This window comes from Manis pentadactyla, chromosome 10 (genome assembly GCF_030020395.1).
Source record: "Manis pentadactyla isolate mManPen7 chromosome 10, mManPen7.hap1, whole genome shotgun sequence".
Taxonomy (NCBI): Eukaryota; Metazoa; Chordata; class Mammalia; order Pholidota; family Manidae; genus Manis; species Manis pentadactyla.
The window spans coordinates 859,638-877,396 of record NC_080028.1 but is presented as its reverse complement, the minus strand read 5'-3'; the positions used below and the strand labels follow the sequence as shown (position 1 = coordinate 877,396).

Below are 17,759 nucleotides of genomic sequence, written 5' to 3'. Positions count from 1 at the left end.
CCGACTGGGCCACGTGAGGACGGGGCGACCCTGCCGGCCAATCGCGGTGAGAGGCTGGTGGTGGGCGGGGCCGCGCCCGGCGCCGACGCGGAGCGCTGAGAGCCGCCGGCTGGCTGAGCGGGGGCGGCGCGGGGCCGCGCGCTCTGCCGGTTCCGCCGTCCGTCGGCTGCTGCCCGCCTCGGCCCGCCATGCGCGACCCCGTCCCGGCTGCGCTGGGGCTGCTGGTCTTCCTCCTGCTGCCGGGCGAGGCCGCCCAGAAGCCGGCGCCCTGCGAGCGTTGCCGGGAGCTGGTGGCCAAGTTCAACCAGGTGGGCTGCCGGCCGCGGGGGCGGGGTCACCGCCGTGGGCAGGTCACCCGCGGGGAGCCCGGTGTGGAGGCAGCTGCACTGAGCCCACGCCCACCCTCTCCACAGGGAATGGTGGACACAGCAAAGAAGAACTTCGGTGGAGGGAACACCGCTTGGGAGGAAAAGACGCTGTCCAAGTATGAATTCAGGTGGGTGTCCCCGCCCTGCCCTGAGCAGCCCCCCAGCCCGCCTTTGGTGCTGGACATGCCCACGTTGATGACAGATGCACAGGAGGTTCTGTGTGGTCACCAGTTTTCTGGCCTGGGACTAACACTGGCCCCTAACTGGCCTTTGACTTCCAGTTGTGTCCCTGCCCCCACTCTCCATGCCCCAGACACGGTGGGCACACTGGCGCTGGAGGTGGGATTAACCTCCAACACCCGCTTCCGGGTTTCCCCACGGCCCCCATACCCGGCGGCCCGACCCTCCAAGGACGGACAGCACCAGCTCATCCAGCCGACGTGTTTGTTGAGGGTCTTTTTAAGTGCTACCTTCGTTCTGGCCTGGCACCAGGTGGGGCCTCAGGACATCCCCGTAGGCTGGACGCTGGTGGCCAGGGCATGCCCTCTCCTGGCTGGCGGTGCTGACAGGCCTTGTTCTCAGCGAGGTACGCCTCTTGGAGATTGTGGAGAGCCTGTGCGGGTCCAGTGACTTCGACTGCAACAGCATGGTGGAGGAGCACGAGGGGCAGCTGGAGGCCTGGTGGCTGCACCTGTGAGTGCCCGCACCCCTCCTCTGCATGCCCCTGGCCCTCCCATGTGGCCCCGGACCTGTCCTTGTGACCCATACCCCACCTGTGTGCCCCCTGACCCTCCCCACCTGTGTGCCCCCACCTTCTGTGCCCCTGACCCTTGTCTGTGTGCCCCCCGACCCTCCTGTGTGCCTTGAAACTGTCACAAGTAATTTCTTACTTTTTAACTTAAAATTTTGAAATGACTTCAGACTAAGAAAAATCTTGTGATTTGGGAGCAAGTACTGCATAGGCTGTGCTGTGAAGAAGCCTGTCCAGTGAGATTTAATGGACATGTTCTTTAATCCTTAGGAAGAAAGAGCACCCTGACTTATTTGAATGGTTTTGTGTGAAAACGCTGAAAGTTTGCTGTTCTCCAGGAACTTATGGGCCAGACTGCCTCGGTAGGTTTTGGTTGGAGAAGTCTCAAGTGTTCTCATCATTCCTGTTACCCTGTGTGATGCCCAGGTGGGCAGAAGCACAAGAGGGACCCCAGGGCCATCAGCTCCCACAGGGCCCAGGGCACTGCCTCCAGGTGGTGTCACCTCTGCTCTCGTGCCGTAGGGACCTTCTCCTTTGGGCCGTACAGCTGAATGACCCCAACTGCACTTCCAGCTCTGGGGTCCTCAGGCCAGAGGTAGGCCCACTGTGGGTACCTCCTACCACCTGTCGGGGCCGGGGGAGATGCCCTCCGAGTGCAGCAAGGCAGCCTCTGTGTCTCTGTGGCTCCCGGCTCAGCTCCGCTCTCAGAACAGCAAAAACCCGTGACAAAGGCAGGGGCCATGGCCGTCTGCCCAGCTGGGCATGTGGTGCTCAGGCGATCAGGTGAAGCAGGGCCCCTCTGTGAAGGGTGTACGTTGAAAGGGAAGCCACAGTTTGCCACCGGGCCGCTGCAGAGTCGTCTGTGTGATCTCCCGGACAAAGCAGCACGCTTTCCGTGCACAGCCCGCTCTGGCTGCAGCTGCCTCCCGCCTGCCTCCCTGCCTTTGTCCGGCCTGGGCCGCAGTGGCGTCTTCCCGCTGCCCCATGCAGTCTCCACGCCCGCGTGTAGGCATCCTCGTTCCTCCTGCCGTGTTCTGGCTCAGGCCGCCCATGGTCCACCGCTTGCTCCCACGCAGTTGGCCTGCAAACCCCAGCAGGTCACAGCCCTTCAGATACCCCCACCGCGCTCATGCACTCCTGCGGGAGAGTCCTGCTTGTTTTAGGGGTAAAGTAGGGTTCGGATTTTAGCAAAAGGTCCAGAAAGCTCTTTTGCCTATGAACGTGTGGACTGAGCCGAGTGACATTTTCTCTTGAGAACATGGCCCTGGCCGCCGCCGGCGCACTCTGAGCAGTGGATGTGTCCTCACAGAGTGCCAGGGTGGGTCCAGGAGGCCCTGCAGCGGGAACGGCCACTGCAGTGGAGACGGCAGCAGGCAGGGGGACGGGTCCTGCCAGTGCCACGTGGGCTACAGGGGGCCTCTCTGCACCGACTGCGTGGACGGCTACTTCAGCTCTCTGAGGAACACGACGCACAGCGTCTGCACAGGTACCGCCCCCGTCCGAGGGAGCAGCCCTCCCCTGAAGCTGCCGGCATGCCCAGGACTGGGGGCCTGGCCCCCTCTTGCCCCGACAAAACGGAGCCTCGGGCCCAGAAAGCCCTGGCCCTTAGGAAACGTGTAAAATGGGACAGATGGTCTTTGCAGAGCACGGGTGGTCTCGCGTCCCGTCCCTAGTCTACCACAGAAGGGAGGAATGAGTCCCTTTGTCCTGATGTACTTCTGAGGAGGACTGATAGGGTGGAGAGTGTGGGATCAGCAGTTCTGTTACGTCCACGCTGTGACCTGGCGCTGGAGCGTCTTGGCCCGTGGCTTCCTCTCCCTGGCAGCTATCCCAGCAGGGTGGCCGGCCCCCAGGCACCCTGCTGGGTGTCGCAGGGGCCCGATGTACCTGCCGTCACTCAGGCTCAGTGCCTGGGAGTGAGCAGAGGCCGTGCTGAGTCCCAGCCCACGTCACTGTGAGGAGCAGGACACTGCAGGCTGCATGGTGTGGCCCCCTGGCCCCCAGGTCCCCTCCTGGAGCATATGCCATCTAATCCAACCTGCTGTTGGGTAAGGCAAGGACTTTGAAGAGTCCTGGCCAATATTCTAAGCACCTTTTGTGTGAGTTTCCCAGGGGCCTCTCCATTGCAGAGAGGACCTTCTCGGCGGTGATGGACACTGGCAGTCCAGATGGCCCAGCCGCACCCTCCCCATGGTGCTGCACCCGCCCAGCTCGAGGGCCTAGGGCAGTGCCCCACAGGGCTCGCGCAGGCACTGATTTGTAAATCCAGGAAGGCGATTTGAAGGGCATCCTTCTCAGCATGTTTTCTCCTTTGTTTTCACTGATGCAGAGGAAACTTTTTTCTTAGCCTCAGAAATTGCATTGGATATTTACTAGAGCCGGTGGTTGGTCTTAAGCTCTCTTGGATGTTCTAGAGTAAATGTGTTGAGTGCCAGTGAGGCTGTGGCCCCTCTGATGCTCGCCCTGGGGCCCTTTTCCTGGCCCCAGGACATAGGTGCAGTGTGGGGCATACCCGGGGCGGTGGCTGGCATGTGCTCGCCCAGCCAGAGCTCCAGTGTGTGGGTGGCAACCTTTGCCAGGTTATAGAAAGTTCTGTGGTGTCCTCGTTGGCTAAGGGTTCTATCATCAGGGGAGGTTGAAAGCCCCACATACCTTTTTTCGTGCTCAGTCTGGAATTTTATGAACCGCATGAATAGATTTTTCCGTTGTTGAATAACTCTTGCTTTCCTAGAATTTTTCTTGCTTTTGGTTTTTGATTTTATTCTGCTGAGTGTAAGTTTCTACTTTCTGGGGTGACCTTTGCATGGTGTTGGGTACGGAGAATGGAGTCACGCATGCTGACAGATGTCCTTCCCCTGCCTTCCAGCCTGTGACAAGTCTTGTAATAAGTGCTCAGGCCCGACCAGCAGAGACTGCAGCCAGTGCGAAGTGGGCTGGGTGCAGGAGCACGACGCCTGTGTGGGTAAGGCGGACGGCCCATCCCCTGTAGGGTCTGCATGGCCCCAGCCTTCCTCAGGCCCTTTCCCCAGTGGGCTCCCTTTGACACCTTGCCGGCACCCTCTGCTGCATTCTGGACCTGTGGGGAGGGTGACTCTGTGGCCCAGGTTGTGCTTTAACAGGTCGCGGGCATGGGGCCTGCAGGCTGGTTGCTGGATTCGGGGTGTGGGTCTCAGGGGGGGCCTGCCTGATCTCCTTCACTCCCTCCGCGGCCTTGGCTCTAGGCTCAGAGGGTGGCCCTGCCCCAGCCTTCTTTGCCATCGGGTGGCTGGGGTCGGGTGGGGGACGCCTGTGGGCTCAGGCCTTGGGAGAGGAACTGGGGTCATATGCCCAGTAGCGTTAGCCTGTGGCCTGGATTTCGAGACACAGGAGGGATGGGGGTGCCTCTGGCCCATAAGCAAGCACTGGAGACAGTGTGGGCGTCCTCTGTGGTGGGGACGGGACTAGGCGCAGGCCAGGGCGAGCGGGACCTGCTGGTGCACAGTCACACAGGGGAGACTGAGGTCTTGCCCTCAGTGGGCAGCTCTCCCTGCCTGGCCACTTCTGGCAGGCCTGGCGACCACCACCTGCTTCTGGCGCATCCTTTCCTCAGGTTGCGGTTTTTCCGTGAGCACCGGCTTCCAAGCCCAGCCCTGCCTCTGTGGGCTGCTGGGGCCCTGGGGCAGGTCTGGTGCTGGCCCAGGGCCTTCTCCAGAGGCCCAGGGGCTGGCAGGTGGGCGCTGGGGTGGCAGGTGGAGGCCAGGCTGCCCTCCACCCACTGTAGCATCTGTTTTGTTTTCACTCCTCACACCTGCTGGGCCTTTGGCCTACCAGGGGCCTCGGCCGCAAGCCTCATGTCCCACCCTGAGTGGGGACAGCAGCTCCCCGCCCCAGTGTGGGGCCTGTGCAAGGCACATGGAGCCACGGGGCCCTCAGGCGGCCCCTCCCTGGTGCACTAAGCATCCCTTGTCCCCACCCCTGCCCACCAAGGCCTCTGAGGACAGCTGTGCAAACGAGCCTCCGCATGGAGGTCACTTCCTCTCTGGCCAGCCCTGGCCGCGGTGCGTCTTGGAGGTGGTGTGGACTCTGCGCCTCACATCTGTGCTGCTGTGTTCCAGATGTGGACGAGTGCATGGCGGAGACTCCCCCCTGCAGCGACGCACAGTACTGCCAGAACCTCGACGGCTCCTTCACCTGCGAAGGTGAGTGGCGGGCTCCCCGGGTGGGCACCTCCCAGCCCCCGGCCCCCTCTTCTGTGTTGGAATTGTGTTTGTGCACCGCCACCGTGGTTTCTGTACATTCTACCTACTTAAAAAAATCTTGATCACAAGTGATAGAGATTTGCTGCAGGGACATCAGAAAACTCGAACAAGCCAAAGATGATAAGAAACCCCATCGAGCCCACGGAGAGGGAACCTGTTAGCGGTTTTAACACACTCCCTGTAGACGTCTTACTGCTGACACTGATCTGTTACCCGTGTTGTTTAAGTCCGACAGGGCTGTGTCCCGCTCGGCCCGTGGTGTTTTTCTGCATCACGGCAGTGGTCTTGGAGCACCCCATCTCATGATTTTCTTCAACAAACCGCTTTCCTCGTGCTCACAAACTGAATACCTTGTGGGTGAAGCTTTCATGTTCACTATTTCGTTTGGATGAGTTTCCAGGTTGCTGGGTGGAGGGAGTGTGGAGTTTAGGGCCATGCACCCCAGAGTGGTCCCTCTGTGTGTCTGCGACCACACTGGGTGTTTTCCAGTATTTGCACGTTTGCACTGATGTCTCTTGAGGTGGGTTTATTATGAGAAAAGCCCTTCAGCCAAAGGGCTGCTCCCTCCCTGCTGCGGGTCTGTGCTCATCTGAGAGACAAGTACCCTGGTGATACGTGATCCCAGCAGTCGCACGGGAGGTGCAGTGATGTCATCATCTGGTCCTTCTTGTTTCCAGACTGTGACTCCACCTGTGTGGGCTGCACGGGGCAGGGTCCAGGACACTGTAAGGAGTGCATCCCTGGCTACACCAAGGAGAGCGGCCAGTGTACAGGTCAGTGTGGTGTGTCTGTGCTGGACTTGGGGAACCTTCCAGAGGAACCAGCCATGAGCAGCCCCAGAAGGAGCCCTTCCTGCCCCTGAGGGAGAACCCCAAAATCTGTGATGAGTGTGTTTGCCAAATGAGGGAAATTAGTAAACGGGACTGTTTCTGTCTTAGACATAGATGAGTGCTCGCTTGCAGAAAAAGCATGTATGAGGAAAAACGAAAACTGCTACAACACTCCTGGGAGTTACGTCTGTGTGTGTCCTGAAGGCTTCGAAGAAACAGAAGAAGCCTGTGTGCAGACGCAGGCCATGGGGAACGGTGAGTGGTGCAAGGCGCCCCACAGGACCCGGGAGGGGAGACTTGCAGAGCGGCCCTCTGGTGTGTGGCTTGCGTGTACACTGACCACTTGGTCCAGGGACTCCAAGCGGAGACGTCCACACAGACGCAGCTCTGGGATGGTGATAGCCAGGTCCCTGGGAGGTCAGAAGGTAGACTTCTCTGTGGAATGAAGCCCTGGAGGGGGGTCACTGCACAGATAGAAGGTAGGGATGCAACTCAGAGCAGATGGACAACAGCACAGTCACCACCCAGACAGCTGCAGAGAAAGACAGATGTGGTGGGAGGTGGAGAGTCCTGCTTCCTAGTGTCTAAAACAGTGGGGCCAGCCCATCCCCACTGCCAGGTGACTGCCCCGCCCTCAGGACACCCTGTGGGGTGGTGGGGAGCCACCCAGGTAACCCTGCCACGTGCCATTGAGCCGTCCCTTTAACTGGCCAGTCTGCGCGAGCATCCTGGGCAGCCAGCAAAGCCCCACAGAACAGGCAGCTCCACCCCATAGACGCCCTGGCTCGGCTCCAGGGCCGGAACTCCGGCCCTCCTTGGCTTGCAGCCACATCCTTCCAGTCTGTGTTCTCACGTGGCCTCCACCCTGGGGTGAGGTGTCCACGCTTCCCTCCTTGCACGGACCCCAGTGACCTCCTATTAGCTTGATCTCTGTAAGCACCCTATTTCCAAACAAGGTTACAGTCACAGATACTGGGGGTTAGGATATCAGCTTGGCTTTTTGGGGGGACACAATTCTTCCCATAATAGTCTCAGAGAAGTTCTAGAATATAGGGAGACTGAACAAGGCCGTGTTCAACCAGACAATGGCTAAGAGCTCCCGGAACGAATAGGGTGTGACTCAGATTCCAGAGCCCCCTTAGTCCTGAGCAGGTGCAGAAAAGCACATCCTCGGCCAGATGACCAGGAAACCATGGAGCACCGGACGGCCGACACGCCTGAGGGCCGGCAGAGGGCAGAGGACGGCACCTTTGCCTGGAGCTGCCTGGGTGCCCCCTCGCCCCCTTGCCAGGCTCAGGCTCGTGTCTCGTCCTGTCCCAACCTCCTGTCATCCACACGCTGAGCCCTGAAAGGCCGCGCCATCCCCCAGGGCCTGTCTGTGCCAGGTCGTTTACACACACACACACCTTGTTCCTGTGAAAACCTTGCGGCCACTTTCTCAGGGCCTCTGTTGCTGGGATTTTGCCAAATGATCTGTTTATTTTCTGACAGGAGTCACAGAAGAAGACCCAACACAGCTGCCCCCCCATGAGGATTTATAATGTGCGTCCAGAGTGAGAGGCCTGGCCTGCCCTGTAAATTATTGGGGCTGCTGCCCTGTGCACGCGGCGCCCCCTCTCCTGACGGCTGGAGGGAGCAGCTGCTGTCTTCAGAATGGTTCATGCTCATTTGGCCCTTTAAAAAAGCTGCATTTATTGGTGGTTCTTAAGCATATTTGTATATTTTGATACCATTCTTTGTAATAAAATTGACCGTCGGAGGTAGTAGACAGGCACAGAACCATGTGCGTTTGTGTCACCGTCACCGGACAGGTGTGGATGCCTTAGAGCGGGTTTGCTCCCCTGCCTGCACCCTGCCTCCGCCTGAGTGTCACCGGGGCCGGCCCCCCGTCTCCTGTCCTAGGGCAGACATCCACGGCATCCACGTCACCCCGCTGCCCCTGTGCCTGGCGGGCCCGAGGTGCGCCCTTTCACCTGGGCCCTGGCTGCACCTCTGGCACTCACCATCTCCACCTCCGTGGTGGGGATGCGGAGCCCCCAGGTCTCACTCAGGCCTGGTGGGACACTGAGTCCAGTTGGCTCAACAACAGAGTGTGCAGCACAAGGTGGGGCTTCCCCTGTCCCATCCACACCTATCAGGGAGCCCCGCAGGGGACAGCCGTGTCACCCTGCTGACATGGCCTCTTTGAAACCAGGCCACATGGCAGGCTGTCGGGCAGAGCATGGGGGTGGCAGGGGTCCCCACCAGGGGAGCTGTGGCCGTGGTGTAGAGGGAAGTGAGCAGCAGGGGAGGTAAGGGGACAGGGCTGGGGGGCCTGCAGGGAAGATGGAGCCCTGCGATCCGGGGCCCCCAGGAAACCCTGAGGGCGAGGGGTGGGAGGGAGGGCTGGCCTGGGCACTGAGGCCCAGGGGAGGGTGTCGGGTGGGTGTGGTGGGGCCTGGCACTGGTGGTGGTGCTGATGGTGAGTGGGCATGGAGAGAGAGGCCTGCTGGGGACGCCCTGGCAGAGGTGCTCTGGGGAGACGACACTCAGGATGGGAACAGGAGAAGCCCCACCTGGCCAGGCTATGCGGGGACAGGTGGGAGGGGCAGAGCGTGGGGAGTCCGTGTGGGCCCTCAGAGGAGGCCAGGCCACTGGTCCCCTTGGCCTGGTCAAGCACATGGGGCTCAGGCCTAGGGTACCACAGGGGGGCTGTGTGGCCCAGGCGAAGAACTGACTCCCTACTCCCTCCTCCAACTGGAACCCAGAGGGCCCCGCATCTTTACCACAGGTGGTGGACTGGGCGTGCAGACCGTGGCACGTCTCCCTGTGCAGCCTGGTCACTGGGCTGCCACCCCATTTTTCTGGACACTCGGAAGCAAGACTCCCAGCCTGAGCACTGCAGCTGGGCCTGGCTCACGTCTCAGCTGGCTCTGCTGTGGCCCCCATGCTGGGTCCTACCCTGCCCCCCTGCTGTGCCACGGGCCCACCCTAGGCTACCTCCATGGGCATCTCAGGGCCTGGTGGCCAGGGAGGGACACGGCCAGGTTGGCACCTCATCTCCATGTGGACAACAAGCTGTAGCCAGGCCCAGCATATCCCACTGGCCCTCGCCTCATTCTGCCCCGGGACCCTCATCAGGCCCCCAGCTCCATCATTGTATTGCCCCTTCCCCAAAGGGCAGTGCGAGCGCCAGAATGACCTGGTTTGCCTGGCGGTGCCCCCTGCCCAGGCCCCTTGGCCTTCCCTCCAGCCCCAGGTTGGGCCAAGCAGATGGGCAACCAGGACCGTATCCGGAAGGTCTGGCCTCTCAGTGGGCCGGAGTAGGCGTGGCCAGCAGGTGGCGCTGTGGGGCCACTCCAGGGCCCCTCTGCCCAGGCTGCGCCCTGGCCAGGGTCCCGAGAGCACGAAGGGCACTGCTGTGTGACGTCCCTGGGCCGGGAGGACTGAGGTTGCAAGGGAGCACACCTGACGCCAGAATACCGTCCCCCAGAACTGGCAGGACTGTCGTGCTCTCATGACCAGAATGGGAGGTGGGGGCCAGGACACATGGCCACCGCGATGTCACCAGAGACCTCCGGGAGCCCAGGCCTGTGACACTCGGAGTATCCCCGCTCAGCCAGGGGCCATGCCTTCTGCGCCCGCATCGCACCCAGGGTGCGGGGCTGTGGGTCAGAGTGGCCGCCATGACCCATTCTTTGCCTCTCAGACCCCTCATCGCGTCTCCTTGTGGTCACAGGGCAGAAACACCTTCTTCGCTGTCCCCAAGTCAGGCAGCCTGGCCCTCCTGCTCATCAGGGTCCGGGACCCCTGTCCCCAGTGGCATTTCTGCTTGCGCTCTGGGCCCTGGCACAAGGGGCTGGGAGGCACCACGGGCTCTTTGCCTTGTGCCTTGGGGGAGCTGGGACACCAGCTCTGCAGGGCATGAGCTCACAGCCCGGGCTGCTCCTGCCTCGGCATCGTGTCCTGGACCTGGGTGTCATCCTTTGCGGACAGACACAGCACCATAAGCAGGTCCTGGGATGGCTTCCAGTCCCGCAGAGCAGGGCCTTCCACCTGGCTTTCAGCAGGTGCTCGAACGTCACTGGCTAGAAGCCTCTGGAAGCACAGTGAGGGCCCCTTGGTCACAGCCCAGACCTGCCCAGGCTTGCTGTAAGTGGTTCTCTTGGACTGATGTACTGTTAACGTGGGTTCCTGCAACAGCATTGAACATTGTGTAAGCCAGCTGTCCTTAACCAGGCCCTGTGCTCCTTCTTCGTGGCCGAGCAGGCACGGCCATTTGTCCTCTGCTTGGGGGGCCCTGTGTCTGTGTAGGCCCGCCTCTCCATGGAGTGAACTTATCCTACAAAGTGCACTTGCCACTTTTCAGTCTTCTGGTTCGACCAGCACGGGCTCATTGATACAGGCCCATTCTGTCTGGTGTGCTGTCTCACAGGGTGCAGCCGTCCAGGCATTGGGGGGCTAGAGAGTAACTGTAGCCTGTGGAGGGACCGCGTGTCCACTCCAAGTGAACGTGAACTGTTTCTGCCCTTCCTTCCAGTGGGGTTGGGGGAGAATGCACCCATCTGTGGCCACTCCACACACCTGAGGCCCTGGGAGCCTGTTCTAGCAGACACCACACCTGGCTGCCACTCGGAGCTGTCACCCGCCCTTTGCAGTGGTCAGGCTGGTGGGGTACGTGGAGACAGGCCACCGCCTCGCATGCTTAGGTCTGTTCGTGTCACTAATCAGGTCATGCTGTTCTCATCTTACTGGCTTGTTTGAGGACGGCTGCAGGGGCTTGCATTAGGCTTGTCTGCATCATGGCCAAGGAAGAGATGTCCACCGTTGAGGGCATCATCTGATCTGCTTGCCCATCTGGGCCTGGGGGGACCACAGGGCAGGTGTGCAGACTCCAGGGCACGGGTTGGGCTCTGGCCAGGACTCCATGTGCTCCCAGAGCCCTGGGAGTCGCCCGTTCTCACACAGGAGTCAAAGTGACGCTTCCAGGCTCTGGGGGTCAGCATCCACTGCAAGGCTGTGTCCAGCAGCCCTCAAACAGCAGGGCTGCTCCCCTGCCCTGTGTCCACTTACAGGGTCACAGGGTACCTGGCATGGTCACCCTGGGGGTCCCACAACTCTCAGCTCATGCAGGCTCCCTGACAGGCCTTCCTAGACCCCCATTGGGTCCCAGGGCCAGGCAGACAGGCAGGCCTGTGGGTGGGGGCCTGGTGGCACTGTGTTCTCGTTGGTACCCACAGCCAGCCCAATGGGCCCTGGGGTGGGAGCGTGTCGGTAGGGAGGGGGCACAGGACCCTGAGGTAGGGGGCGGGTGGCAGAGAGATCCTCTGTCCTGTGGGCAGCGATGCTGGCGGGTCTCTGCATGGCAGTCGGGGGGACCAGCCTCAGGCCGCTGCGGGGCAGGCTGCCATCGAGGCCTTGTGTCCCCTCCCAGTGCAGGGACCCTCAAAGCCGTCATTGCCGCTGGGATTACCCCAGACGCGGGGCCAGTGGCTCCACAGCAGTGAGAGGCAAGGAGCCCCGACCGAGTGTGGAGTCTGGGGCGCCCACCTTCCGGAGGCCCTCCCCTCCTGAGATTAGCCTCAGGTGACTTCCCCAAGCTAGGCCTGGGCGCTCCTGCCAGCCTGGCCACCTCTGGCCCCTCGGCCACCAAACAGTGGTCCGGAGACGGGAGGGCGGTGTCTCAGTGCACGCACTCCCCGTGGGGCTGGGGACGGAGGGAGGCGCTCTGGGGCCGCCTTGTAAATGAGTGTCCGACCACGGCCCCCGCTCCCCCCTGAAGGCCTGGGGCTCGCAGTCGGGGCCAGGGCAGTGCCACTGGTGCCTGCGGGCCACAGAGCGCCCCCCTACCGTGTCTTCGGAGGGACCGACTCCGGGCCCCAGCGTCCCGGCCGGGCCCGCCGGGGGTCTGGAGGAGAGCGGGCCCCCCCGAGGCCGCGCCCCCAGAAGGGCCCCGCCCCGCCCTGCCCCCAGCTTTCCCGCTCCCGCAGCCGGGGGCGGGGTCGGCCGCCGCCCGCTTTGCCTCCCTCACCCAGCACGTGACGGCGGCGGGCGGGGCCGGAAGGGGGCGGGGACCTGCCGGGAAGCGGACTGACGGGAACGCCGGAGGGGCTCTCCCCGCAGAGGGCGCGGCGGCGGGCGCGGCGCAGAGAGGCCGGAGGTCATCCACGACCGCCCCCGCCCCGTCCTCTCCCCACCCCGTCGCCCCCCCACCCCCATTCCGGGAGCAGCGGTGACGCGGGTGGTGACGCTGCCCGTAAAGCCGGAGGTTTCAGGGACGTGGGCGCGGCGCGTGCGTAGTTGGCCACGACCTTCTTGGAAGCGCTTGGCGACAGGTGGCTGCGGGCGGGGTTCGCGCCTCGTTGCATCATTGCGGGGGTTCCCGGGGAAACACGCCAGCGGAAGCGGGCCGGGAAGGGAGGACCGGGGGCGGCCGCTGCGCTTGGACGCCTGGTCCCGCCGTGGCCAGCCCAGCCCGGGCGCCGAGGCTCAGGGCCCTTTCGTGCCCCGCCGCGCAGCCCGCGCCGCCCGGCTGGAGTCCGGGTCCTTGGGCAGCAGCCTCCGGCCCGGTCTCAGCCAGGCCTGACTGCCCGCAGCTTCCTCCCACCGCAGGAGGCCCCGCCCTGCGCAGTGGGCGCCTAGACCCAGCCCGCCCTCTCGAAGGACACCTAGTGGCACCGCTGGCGACCCAGGGAGGGGAGGGGAGGGGTCGGGCTAGGGAGTGGGGACTGACGCGCAGGCCTGGCGTGGTGCGACCCTACCCTCTCCTTCCCTTGGGGGTCGGGTCCGATCTTATCACCCGGACATCCGTTCTGGGTTTTCAAAAAGCAGTGGAAGAGAATGAACCTCGGTCAGACATGGGGGCAGCTCTCCACCCCTTCCCTTGGTGTGGCCCAGAAGCTCAGTCACTGTTGTGCTGTGGAGGCAGAGGTGGCCTGCGTGCCAGCCAGGACCCTGAGGCAAATCTACTTCTCGTCACCAACTAGAAATTCGGCGCTTCCCAAAGGCACGCGGCCGCCCGCTGGTTGCTCGCCTGTGCTGTCAGCTGAGAACCAGGCACGCCGCCCCCTCCTCAGCCCCAAAAGCCCGCCGTCAGCACATCCCTCTTTAGGGTGAAACGTGGCTGGCAATGGCCCCTTGGGAGGTCAGGGCGGGGGCACCAGCCTGCCCTTCCAGGTGAACCACAGCCTGGCTCAGCAGCTGGCCAAGTAACAGTGGCCCTTGTCTGGCTGCCTGGGTGAGGGCTGGGGTGCCAGCCCCGGGTGTCTCTGGCAGAGAATGGCACCCACCCCCCACCCCACCCAGAGTGTATTGTCCATTCACCCTCCACCCTCCCTATTAATAGCTCCTCCTGCCAGCTGAGCTGCTATAAATAGCCTCCCCAGCCCCTCACACTGTAGCGCTGGGCGCCTGCTGCCTGGGCGCACACAGCCACCCACTCAGGGCTGTGCACACCCGGGCACCGAGCCCCTCCTACTCCATGACCAGGCACGCGGAGGGGTGTGCTGCCCTCAGTGGAGGCTGACCTTGCAGCCCGTGGGTCCCGCCAGAGCTAGAGCCAGCGGTGGGAGCGGGGTTCCATCACATTTTCACTCCCCAGAGCTGCACAGAAAAGGGGCCTGGAGCAGGGCTTTTGGCCCTTCCTCCTCTGCTGGGGCTGGCCTGGGCTGGCCTCCTGGCCAGCAGGTGTGCTTGGTCCACTCCCAGGGGCCCCACTCGGAGGGGCTCTCTGACCCTCCAGCTGTTCATCTGTGGAGCAGGTACCACAGTATCCAGCTGGCTGAGTGCCCAGGGGAAGCTCCCCGACCAGCACCGGCTCCGGCAGCCTGGAGGGAGGCCCTGGACCTTGCTTGCCCATCTCCACACCCAGCCAGCCTCCCTCCCTCAGGAGACCCAGCGCCTGCGTGTACTCTGCTCTGGGTGCTGCCACCCAGGGCCTTACCAGCCCCAAGGGGACACAGGCTCAGCATGGCTCCTGCCTGCCCTGACTGGCTCCCACCTGTCCGCCAGGATGGGCACCACTGGATTCTCGTCCCTTGCTTGCTCCTGGGGCATGGTCACAGGAAGCTGTGGCCCCTGGCCCAGGAGAGCCTTGCTTGCAGGCCCCTGAGGCTGGTGGTGCCAGGGCCAGGTTGGGGGGCTTGGGGACTGCTGTCACTGTGCCAAGAGGAGAGAAGGAAAACAACCCTGTTTACGGAAAAGGCGCGTCCGCTGATGCTGGCCAGCAGCCTTCCTGGGGGGACAGAAGCCCTTTGTTGGGAAAACAGGAAGCGAGGATTTCCAGGACCCGCCAGCCACCCGCCAGCTGCACCCCCCTGCCCCGCTTCCGCTGGCCCCCAGCTGCCTGCCTGTCCATCCACTTGTCTGTATGTTCCTCTGACTTGGAGGCCCAGGCTTCCAGCTTTGGGAAAAGCTCCTCGACCCCACAGTGGGGTCCCCTGGAGGCTGCTGTCTCCACAATGCCCCCTGTCCACACGGGACAAACACCAGAGAAGTGCCCGCTAGGTGCCCGGCTTCAGAAGACCTGGCCTCCTGGAGCTGCAGACCCCTTGAGAGACCAGCTGCCCACTGCAGACCAGCCACGAGCCAAGAAGCAGGTGGGGGTGGGGGTCTTTGTCAGGCCACAGTGACCAGGGGTGCTCCTGAGGGTGGCTGTGGCCCTGAGACCAGGGAGCATGGAGAAGGGCCAAGCCAGACGTGGAGGAGGGACAGGTGGGCAGTGAGGGGCTGCCCGGGAGGTTGTACCAACCTGAGCACCCTCGCCTCCCCTCCACCTGGAGGCCAGGGAGGGTCTCTGGGTCAGTGGGCATCATGTTGCTTCCCAGGCCGACCCCCAGCACAGGCTCACACGCCGCTCACTAGCTGCACCCACCCAGTGTGGGCAAGTGTGCACGTCTGTGTGCTCACACGTGTACATGTGCACAACCCGCGTGGGCTCTGACCATCAGCACAGTCACCCCACCCCATGTGCAGGGCACAAACAGCTGCACCCCTCCCCCTACTCCTGCCCCACATCTGCTGGGAGGAGGCAGGGCTCAGCTGGCTCACCCTGCCTACCCCCACCCTGCTTTGGCATTGGCCCTGAGCTGGCCTGCGTGGGTGCCCGGCCCCCTGCAGCTGCAGAGTGCCACAGGGTGCCTGGCGCTGGGCAGGAGCTGGGCCAACACTTGGGCAGCGATAGTTCCCCACCCCTCCCCAGCGGGGAGCTGTGCTCCCTCTGCCCAGGGCTCCACCTGCTGCAGCCCTGTGGGTCAGCCCTTGAGGCTGGGTGCAGGTGGGTACAGGCAGGCCTAGGGAGGGGTGTCCGGGAACGGTGAGGGAGAAGAGAAGCTGGCTGCATACGAGGGAGCAGCCCTGGGATCTGGGTCCCCAGCAGCTGCCTGACCCTGTGTGGAGTCCAGTCGCCACCCTTCTGCTCACCTGTCTTCCCCCCCGGCCTCATGCCCTGCTGTGTCCCTGGGGTGGGCATAATGCAATGTTGTGCCTCCCCAAGGGGGAGGGCCAGGGGCTCCCACAAGCCAGCCTCTGTCCCCCCATGTCCTAGCACAGCAGCTTTCTCAGGCAGGTGGTGGGTCGGTGGGCCTCCACCCATGCTGTTCTGGGGTTTCCTAGTACTCTCTTTTAACCAACGAAAGTCGAAGTGTACTGAGCAGGTTCATGCTGGGTGCCGGTCCGGGGTGCTGAGGCCTGGGAGTGACCCAAGCACACGGGCAGCCGGACACCGGTGACTGACAGCCCAGACCCCTGGTTTGCACCATCAGGAATGGCCCCCATGGGTCTCAGACAGGCTGCTTGAAGGCTTGCAAGGGTGGGAAGGGAGGCAGGAACTCCCCCACACCCCTTGCCAGGTGGCCCACTGAGGCATGAGGGACAGAGTTTGAGATGTAGAAGATGGTAGGGCCTCCAGGGGCTGAGGGTCTTCCCAGGAGACCCTCCCCTCCCCTGCCCTCTCTCTGCTGCCTGCCTCAGCTTCTGGGAAGTGCTGGGTGCCAGGTAGAGGTCAGGGAGGGACCATGCAGGTATGGGACCCTGGGTGGGGATGAGGGGACTGCTGAGTCGGAGGCCAGGGTGGCAGGGGCAGAGCCCCCAGAGCAGCTGGTGGGAGGAGATGTCCAAGACGTGGGGTAGGTTGGAGAGGACTTGGCTTCTGCCTGGGAGTTCTGCACAGAGGGGCCAATCTGACAGAGGCTACGGAGATTCCCTTCACTGTATAGGCAGGGGTGCGGGAACTGCTGTGAATTCCTGGTGTGCAATGAGGGGCGTTGGGGGCATGGAGGGGTGAGCAGTTGACCAGGTGTATTTTAAGGTGGCACTTGCTGAGAGACTGGGGCAGGTGTGAGAGGAGGGCTTCAAGGTTTGAGTTAGAGGGCCAGCTTTGGGGCAGGGGCTCCATTCGGACGTGTTGCTCACGGCCCAGGCCCAGTGTCATGGCCCCTTTGTCCAGGCCTCAGCATGCTGACATGGGTATGTCCTGTGTGGGCAATCTCACAGCTCAGCCTGCCAAGGCTCCCTGCAGGTGCCACCTTGGCCAGCCAGATGGCTGTGTGTGTTTGAGAAAAGAAGAGGGCACCTCCAGATGGCCTGTGTGTCCATCTGTCCACATGTGCATCCATCCATCTATCCGTGCATCCATCTGTCCATCTATCCAGCTATCTGCAGTGCTGCAGACACCCATAGGCCCTTCAAAAAGGTGTGTTTAATGCTATAAATGAATAAACCCCGCATCTGCCCAGCCACCCCTGTGAAGTGCCCACTTGGTGCCCTGACTGGGCTCCTTGGCTGGGCCTGGCACCGAGTGGGTTCTCAGAAAAGAACTTACTGAGTGACGACTGGCTGAGTATATGAATGCATGAGGGAGGGAGGGGCAGCCCTGGGCTCCCGCCAGCATAGAGCGGGGTGATGGGAAGGTGGCAGCCCAAGGGTGATGCGTCGTGCCTCTTGAAGCCACAGCTGCACCAGGGTGTCCAGTGGCCAAGGCCACTGCCCCTGCCCATGAGGACACAAAGCCACGTGGGCGGCAATAGGCCGGTTGGGCTCCAAGAGGTGTGGGGTTGCCTGGGGTCTCCTCTGCCCAGGATGGGGGATGGGGGAAGCGCAGGCCCCACATCACCCACCGGAATCCCCAGATCCAGAATGGGCCTCACCCAGGTCTGGGCTGGCTGCCTAGCAGGTGAACAGGGAGGGGCAGCCCTTGGGGGCCCAGGCTTCTGCCCGCCCAGGCGCAGGCCATGGGGTGCCCAGGGAGGCCTAGAGGCAGGCCCACATGGAGGGGCAGGGGCGGGACGGGGGCGCCTTTTGAACATTGCCTGAAAGTCAGCCCCCAGATCGCCCTTGGGCCCTTGCCCTCAAGCGCCCACACCCAGAGTGTAGCCCTGGAAGCGGCTGGTGAGTGGGCGGGTGGGGGCTGTGTGGCTGCAGGGGCGCATGGAAGGTGGTCCTCCCAGCTCTCCAGGACCTCCTGCCTGTGACTCTGTGGCCCCAGTGTCCCAGGTCTCCAGGAATGCCACGAAGGGACGACTTCTCCATTAATGAGGACCCTGCCCTTGCGGTCCTGGCCGGTGGCCCGTGACCCAAGCCTTGATCCCTGAGAGGT

At 62.9% G+C, this 17,759-nt stretch overlaps 1 protein-coding gene across 1 annotated transcript; it reads left to right on the top strand.

The window, feature by feature from the left end:
- Nucleotides 1-64: 64 nt before the first annotated feature.
- CRELD2 (cysteine rich with EGF like domains 2) lies at nt 65-7,966 on the top strand. The gene is made up of 10 exons (XM_036906657.2): nt 65-308; nt 414-496; nt 951-1,061; nt 1,390-1,481; nt 2,429-2,605; nt 3,986-4,081; nt 5,214-5,297; nt 6,035-6,130; nt 6,296-6,442; nt 7,679-7,966. The coding sequence occupies exons 1-10, from the start codon at nt 189-191 to the stop codon at nt 7,726-7,728; spliced, it is 1,056 nt and encodes a 351-aa protein (XP_036762552.2). The 5' UTR covers nt 65-188; the 3' UTR covers nt 7,729-7,966.
- Nucleotides 7,967-17,759: the final 9,793 nt, after the last annotated feature.

What these genes read in the sequence shown, in the direction of transcription:
- CRELD2 (XM_036906657.2), top strand. Translation starts at nt 189, where the DNA reads ATGCGCGACCCCGTCCCGGCTGCGCTGGGGCTGCTGGTCTTCCTCCTG. An exon ending in GACGCACAGCGTCTGCACAG is followed by an intron (nt 2,606 to 3,985) that starts GTACCGCCCCCG and finishes CCTGCCTTCCAG; the next exon opens with CCTGTGACAAGTCTTGTAAT. An exon ending in CGGCTCCTTCACCTGCGAAG is followed by an intron (nt 5,298 to 6,034) that starts GTGAGTGGCGGG and finishes TCTTGTTTCCAG; the next exon opens with ACTGTGACTCCACCTGTGTG.